The 8,149-nt window shown below is 38.7% G+C and overlaps 2 protein-coding genes across 2 annotated transcripts in view; one reads left to right on the top strand and one right to left on the bottom strand.

The window, feature by feature from the left end:
- The window catches only part of LOC106873324 (zinc finger protein 239), a 22,128-nt gene extending 18,917 nt beyond the window's left edge, over nt 1-3,211 (top strand). The window contains exon 3 of the mRNA XM_014920648.2: nt 12-3,211. Coding sequence (XP_014776134.1) covers nt 12-553 — 542 coding nt within the window. The 3' untranslated portion in view covers nt 554-3,211. The remainder of the gene's footprint in view (nt 1-11) is intronic.
- Nucleotides 1-8,149, bottom strand: part of LOC106870586 (acyl-protein thioesterase 1) — a 304,640-nt gene that overhangs the window by 170,964 nt on the left and 125,527 nt on the right. The gene's annotated exons all lie outside the window — the stretch shown is intronic.

The following is an 8,149-nucleotide window of genomic DNA, read 5'->3' on the forward strand; positions in this document are numbered from 1 at the left end:
GTTCTCAGTAGGGAGCACCCTAACTAAACACAAACGCATTCATACAGGGGAGAAACCATTTCACTGTGACGTCTGCGGTAAATCATTTTCTGGAAGTAGTGACTTGACTCAACATAAGCGCTTTCATACAGGTGAAAAACCATATCAGTGTGATATCTGTAGTAAATCATTCTCACAAAGTACTCACTTGACTGTACACAGGCGTATTCACACAGGGGAAAAACCATATCAGTGTAATATCTGTGGTAAATCGTTCGCTGAAAGCAGTCCCTTAACTGTTCATAAGCGCATTCATACAGGAGAGAAACCATTTCACTGTGATGTCTGTAACAAATCATTTTCTCAAAGTAGTGATTTAGCTGGTCACAAACGTATTCATACAGGAGAGAAACTATATCTATGTGATATTTGTGGTAAATCTTTCTCTTGCTTAAATGGCTTAAATATTCATAAATATGTTCATTCTGAAAAGAAGCCATCTGACTGTGATATCTGTGGTAAATCATTTTCGTATAATTACTTAAAGAGACATAAACTTAAGCATAGAGTTTAGAAACCATATCAGTATGTCATCATCATTTAACATCCATTTTCTATGCTCGCGTGGGTTTGACGATTTGACTGAAAGCTGGTAAACCGGGGAGCTAAACCAGATTCCAATCTGATTTGGCATGGTTCCTATGGCTGGATGCCCTTCCTAACACCAAGAGTCTAGTGAGTGTTTTTTATGTGCCTTTGATGTGACACCGGCATCAATCTCACTTGGCTTGACAGGTCTTCAGAAGCACGGTATATCGCCAAAGTTCTCAGTCACCTGTCCCTGCGTCCATGAGGCCCAAAGCTCAAATGGTGCTTTTTACATACCACCAGCACAAGTGCCAGTCAGATGACTCTAGCATTGGCCACGACTTCAATTTCAAATTGACAGGTTTTCTAAAGCACAACATATCACCCAACGTTTGAAGGGTGCTTTTTATGTGCCAGCTAAACAACACTGGCATCAGCCTTATCATCAGTTGTTCAAGTTTCTGTCTATGATAATGAGGTTATTGTCAGGTGTTGACGGAGTCTGCTGAAAGATCTCATAAAGGAACTCCTGTATTTCTGACAGTCTTGTCATCAGTAGGGGTAGAAGCTGTCTGAACTTTGCCCAGGCAATTCTTATTCTAGTGGTAACACTCTCTGAGCATCCACCTCCACTACTGTCTTGGTCCCCTAAGTAGCAGAAACTACCAACTACTTCTAGTTTTTCCCCCTGGCATGTGATGGAATCTGTTTTCTGAGCATCTGTGATGTTTATTGCCCCTGTGCATCTGCCACACACGAAAGCTATCTTCCCAGTTAATCTTCCTTTGATGTTGCTGCACCTCTTATGTATCCATAGCTTACATTTATGGAGTTTCTACTTACACCTTTTCTACAGATTGAGCAGGGTCACCTACCTGAAGGGGTGTGTGGTGTGTTCGCCTTCCTGCTTACTAGAACTTTGGTCTTTGCAACATTGACTTTATGGTCCTTCAACCTTGCTTCCATGCCTGGAATTTCTTCTCTAGTTCTGGTACTGATTCTGCTATGAGGGCCAGGTCATCAGCATAGAGGAGCTCCCAGGGGCAACCTGTCTTGAATTCCTCTGGTATTGCCTGGAGGACTACCTGGAATTCTTCACTATACTCATTGCCAACCCTAACCTTATTAATGGCGTCTCTGTGGAGGGCCTGTATAGCCCTTATTAACCATTCATCAATCCCCAGCTTCCGCATCACCCACCAGATAAAGGATCAGGGGATCCTGTTAAAGGCTTTCTCCAAATCCACAAAAGCCAAGTATAGGGGGTTTATCTTTGGCTAGGTGTTTCTCCTGCATTTGCTGTACCAGGAATATAGCATCAGTGGTGCTTCTACCTGGCACAAAACCGAACTGCATCTCATCTAAGCGGACTCTCTCCTTAATTAGTTGGGCTGTGACCTTCATCACCTGATCCAGCAGTTTGATACCCCTGTAGTTATTTCTATCTAAAGCATCACCTTTACCCCTGTAGCAGTTGACTATGGTGCTGCTATGCCAGTCATTGAGTATGACTCCATCATGAACTACCTGGTTTACAATACGGGTGACTAGGCCATAGCTCACACCACCAGATGTTTTAAGCATCTCAGCAGTGATTCCTAATGGGCTGGGGGCTTTTCCTGGATTCATACCCTTAATTGCTTTATCTACCAGGGAGCTGTCTATTCAGATAGCTGGTCCCTCTACTGGGTCAACATTTGGCAGGCTCCCCTCCTCCCATTCATTCTCCACATTCAGCAGTCTTTCATAATGGCGCTTCTCCAAGCCTCTTTCTTTTCAGAATCATTAAAAGCAAGTGCACCATCATCCATGTGGACACATTTCTCTCCTGTGACATCACAGTTTTGTCTCACACACTGTCTTGCAATCCGAAATACTTCAGTTCTTTGACCCTCACATCACTGGACATCATCTTGAATAATTTCACCATCAATGTCTGCCTAAGTAAATCCTTCAAAATCATTGTCTGAGTCAGAATCAAACAAGATTTCTTTCAGAAAAGCTTCAAATGCAGGAGTGGCCATTTACATTCAGTAAAAATAAAATCTAAAAGAAACTGCAATCGATTTTGAAGATTGGTTACCTCGTGCTTAGAATATAAACAATGAAAATAACACCAGAAAAGAAAAGTTTAGCCTCATTCTGAATCAAACGTACCCTGTTTATTGGAAATAAACTTAGCAATGTGACAAAATGCAGCTACAAGGAAAGAAACTCATGTGGAGAACAGTGCAGAGAAGGTTTAAAATTCATCCTACAAGATAAATATACATGACTATACAACCCCTTCTTTCATACTTTAACCTCTTATCTCCCTCTTTAATGTAGCTCTGCTCAGTCGAAGGGGATTTCAGTCTTGCACGCTGCATAGTAGCTTCATTGGTACTAGTATCATGACAAAAGCACCCAGTGCACTAAGTGAAGTGATTGGTGTTAGCAAGGCCACCCAGCTGCAGAAGCAATGCCAGAGTAAATACTAGAAGACAAAGCAGTCCCTGGACCTGTCAACATGTTCAAGCCATGCGATCTTTGAAGGTGGAAATTAGATGATGATTATGCTTTGGCACAGGAAAAATGATATGACTGATAACAATATTTCATATTTTCTGTAGCTATATATACAATAAAAGATGATATAATTGAACAGTTGTTATGTCGTAAATAAATATACAAAATGAAAAAAGAAAATACTTCAGTGTTGTTTTCACTTCTGCTTCTTGTCTCTACTCTCTTTCACTCTCACAAACTTACCTAACTACCCATCTGTCCTCAATTCTTTGTCCATAGTCTCTCTAAATCTAACATCTTGTACCTTGAGCATTCCACAGACACACATACCTTTAATGTAGTTCTCAGGGAGATTCAGTGTGACAAGGCTGGCCTTTTGAATTTCAGGTACAATTCATTTTTATTAGCTGAGTGGACTGGAGTAACAAGAAATGTCTTGATCGAGGACAACACACTGCCTGGAATTGAACTCACAACCTTAAAATTATGAGCCAAATTCCATAGCCACTTAGCCATATGCACTGTTTACCATAAATACCATATATTTATAAAGGTCCTTTCTTTTGAAGTTTAACTTTATCTCTGAGCAGAACGTCCTTCCCAAATTTAGCCCCACTCAGTTGAAGAGAACCTTTGTCTTCGAAGCTGAGTAGAAACTGTATTTTTACCTGTTTTCGGGCGAGATCGTTGCCAGTGCCCCTGGACTGGCTCTTGTGCGGGTGGCACATAAAATACACCATCTTGAGCGTGGCCGTTGCCAGTACCGCCCGACTGGCCTTCGTGCGGGTGACATGTAAAAGCACCCACTACACTCTCTGAGTGGTTGGCGTTAGGAAGGGCATCCAGCTGTAGAAACTCTGCCAAATCAGATTGGAGCCTGGTGTAGCCATCTGGTTTCACCAGTCCTCAGTCAAATCGTCCAACCCATGCTAGCATGGAAAGCGGACGTTAAACGATGATGATGATGTCATGACTAAAGCACCCAGTACATTCTGAAATGATTTGTGTTAGAAAAGGCACCCAACTGAAGAAACAAGGCATTTGAAGGAGAACATTCAACGAAAGTGACCAGATCTGTGGAGCATGATGAGTTGGATTCTTCATGAAGACAATGCACCATCACTAAGCTCTCTTCACTTGTGAGTTTCTCACCAAAAACAACATGGTATCATTCCACACCTGCCCTATTCACCAGATTTAGCATCTGTAGACTTCCATCTCTTCCCCAAAATGAAAATGCAGCTCAAATGTCGCCATTTTAACACTGTTGTCGAGGAGACCCAGAGTGAATTACAGAAAGTCCTCAACTTGCTTATGGAAAATGACTCCTAGGCTGGATTCCAAAAGTGGCAGGAACGCCAGGACCGATGTATGACTGCGGAAGGTGACTATTTTGAAGGAGATGATGTTAAAATTTAGGTAAATGAGTTATTTTTTATTAAAAGTAACCAGTCCTGGAGTCTTTTGATACCACCTCGTATAATGACTTTTTAAAGTTATTTCTACAGATGTTCTATAGGAATAAGAGCCAGCACTGAGAATTATGATCTTTCGTATATAAATATGTTTATGTAAATGATACTTGGTAGTGTATTCATTTAACATCTGCCAAGCTGGAATAGGTTGGACAGTTTGACAGGAGTTGACCAGGTAGAAGACTACCTCAGGCTACTGTCTCTGCTTTGGCAGGGTTTTTTCTGGCTGGATGCTCTTCCTCACACCAACCACCCTGCAGAGTAGACTGAATGCTTTTTACATGGCACCAACACAGGTGAGGTCAGTTTTGGCATGGTTTTTACAGCTGAATACCTTCCAATTGCCAACCACTCCACAGTGTGGACTGGATGCATTTCATGTGGCATCAACACTGGTAGGGTCACTAAGTAACTTGCAAAACAAGGAATTTTTTGCGAGGAGAGAGGATATTGGAGGAGGTGATCATGTGTCAGATGATGAAAAGTCAGGTTACAGAGAAACACGGACACCTGTCTTGCTATTAATATATAGAGGGTGAGCCAAAAGTAGGTGGACAATAAAAAAACACCAAAAACATAGTTGCAACATAGTTATAATAAACAATTGCATTAATACAGCTCGTACATAAACCTATTCCAAATACTGTCCACCTACTTTTGGCTCACCCTGTATGTACCAGTTGCCAGGAATATGTTTAATATGTAAAATTGATATATCCAAATGTGTAACAGTGCTAAATTTAGTGGCTATTTAACCCTTCAGCATTCAGATTATACTGTCAAATACAATGCTTATTTATTCAAATTGTTTTGAATTAATCCTGGATTATCTCATAGCTTCAAGATTTCAATGATGTGATTGTTGGTTTTCAAAATGACATTGTAGGGGAGGTGTAAGAGACAAGACCCAGCCTGTTTGGACATGAAACAGGTAGAATATTTAGGTTGGATATGGCTGGTTTAAATGCTAAAGGGTTAAGCAATGTGTTCATTGGTGATTAATGAATTGGATGTGGTACCAAAGTAACTCCTGAAATATACATTTTCACCCATTACCTATTTTTCTATTTTTGATTGCACTGTTTACAGAGACATATTCATATACACATTGTCATAACTTTCAGAGATAGCTTTAATTTTTCCATTGTGTCGGACAGTCGTTCTCTTTTAGTGCCTTATTATTTAACACACTCACTGGTTCGATTTCCACTCATTTATTTATTTTTTAATTTTTGTTGCATCTTGTAACCTTTACAATAGTCATTGATACTCTTTAATTTTTCTAGAAAGTTGGTATTGATAACTTTAAAATGTGATTGAATCACACTGCTAAACACAGTAGGACACAGTATTGACTTATAAAAGACTTGGTTGTATATTATAGTTACATAACAAAATACAGTGTCTCTATGAGCAATTAATATGCACATAACATTTGTCAGGAATATGTTTAATATGTTAAGTTGGTATATCCATTTGTGTCATACCACAAAATTTAGTGGCTATTTAAACAATGTTTTTATGGATGGCTAATGGGTTGGATGTGGTACTGAAGAAGGAAAAGACCTCCTGAAATATGCATATTTGCTCATCAGCTATTTTTCTATCTTCAATCACATTGTTTGCATAGATGTATTTGTATATGCATCATTGTAACTTTCAGAGGTAGCTTTAAATTGTCTAGAAAATCTGTAAAGATAATTTTAAAAAGTGATTGAATCACACTGCTAACATGAAAGTAGGACACAGTCTTGACTCGTAAAGCTTTTAACAGACTTAGTAGTTTATTACAGTTGCATAACAAAATACGGAGTCCTCACCAGCAATTAATATATATGTAGTGACCAACTATTTAAACAATGTTTTTGTTGATGGTGAATGGGTTGGATGTGGTGCTGAAGAAAGAGCAAGAACTGAAATATAAATGTATATATATATATTTATATATACACACACCCATTTCCTATATTTTTCTATCTTCAGTCGCATTGTTTTCATAGATATATTCATATATGCATCATCGTAAATTTCAGTACTGGCTATAATTTCTATAGGAAATCTGTAGAGATAACCTTTATAAAGTGACTGAAATGCATTGCTAACATAAGCCTTTAATATACTTGTCCCTATTAGCAAGGTAATTTTTCCATGAACCAGGGGATCATGCTCATAATGGAATACAATGAAGTGCATAATATTGTTACAAACGCCGCACGCGCAAGACCTTCGTTGAGAAAACTTGCGTGCGCAACGACGGCGCTCAGTGAATCAGGATGTCCACAAAGCCTGCGAAGCACGTAACGATGACAAACAAAAAGAAATAACAGACCATACGTTGCATAGTCAAACAACTTTTTTTTCAAAACAAAACAAATACATTCAATTACAATAGTTCTTGCTTTTAAAATAACACATTTAACAAAGTTTCCAAACATTTAACATTACAAAGTTTCTTTTCTTTTCAACCATCCAACATCACAAAGTTTTTCAATCATTTTACATCACAAAGTTCGTTTATCAGGAGTCATTAACAAAGTTCTTTTGTTTCTTTTCTTTTTACAACACAGTTAACAAGAGTTCTTTTTTTTTTTCTCTTCTTTTCTTTTAAAAACATTTAACAACAGTTAACAGAGTTCTTTCTTTTCTTCACAAAAACATATAACAACACAAGTACATTTTCTTTAAAAATATAAGCAAACATTTACCGTAACAAATTACTTCTTCCAACCAACGCAGTCTCCCACTACATCACTTTGCCACAACAGTTCCCTCTCTCTCACTGACTCTATCCATTTTGCTGACTGGTACCTTCTGTCAATAGCCGCTCTCTCTCAGTGTCTATCACCGACTACTCTGTCCATCTGGCTTCTTCACTCCACTTGTTCTTCACCGACTGACCGCCTTTACACCGACTAGGGTTCCAAATCTATGCTCCTGTATTTATGACAGATAATCAGCCAGAAAGATAGACATACCGTAGCTCACAGTGCTGCGTTCCCCCCTCCAAAGCTGGGTCGGTTTACTCACAGTTCCTATCTGCTTTTAAACTTTCGATGACCGGAAAGGGTCAGAGATCACATTCCTACGGCCATAAATAACCGTGCTCGTTGACAGGACAAAGGAAATACCACTGTCCTGAACAACTAGAGCACAGTTTCAAACCCAACTCGTGGAAGAGGGACATAACGTTTTTTTGGCGTTCATATCAATATATAATTTAATTATTACATATATATTTAACTATTACACATATAATATATACATATTTAACTATTACATATACTAGCAGAAAGATCGTCCTCTGGACGGTTTTCTGCTGGCCCCCTGATGATATTTTTACATTTGATTCCCGGTTCTAATAATTTTTATATTTTACGTCTAATTATTTCTTTGTATAATAGGGCTTACTTGCTTAGTATACATGTTGAAGTGAATCTAACGGTTTTTGTGTTTCTTAAATGGCGTATAAACATCTTCCATGCTGCAATTGTTTTCGTTCCAGCACACGATCTCAGATCAGGTCACTTGCTATGCAAGTACATTTCCCTATATATATATATATATATATATATATATATATAAAATATATAGTTTTAGGG

This window comes from Octopus bimaculoides, chromosome 28 (assembly GCF_001194135.2).
Source record: "Octopus bimaculoides isolate UCB-OBI-ISO-001 chromosome 28, ASM119413v2, whole genome shotgun sequence".
NCBI classification, from domain to species: domain Eukaryota; kingdom Metazoa; phylum Mollusca; class Cephalopoda; order Octopoda; family Octopodidae; genus Octopus; species Octopus bimaculoides.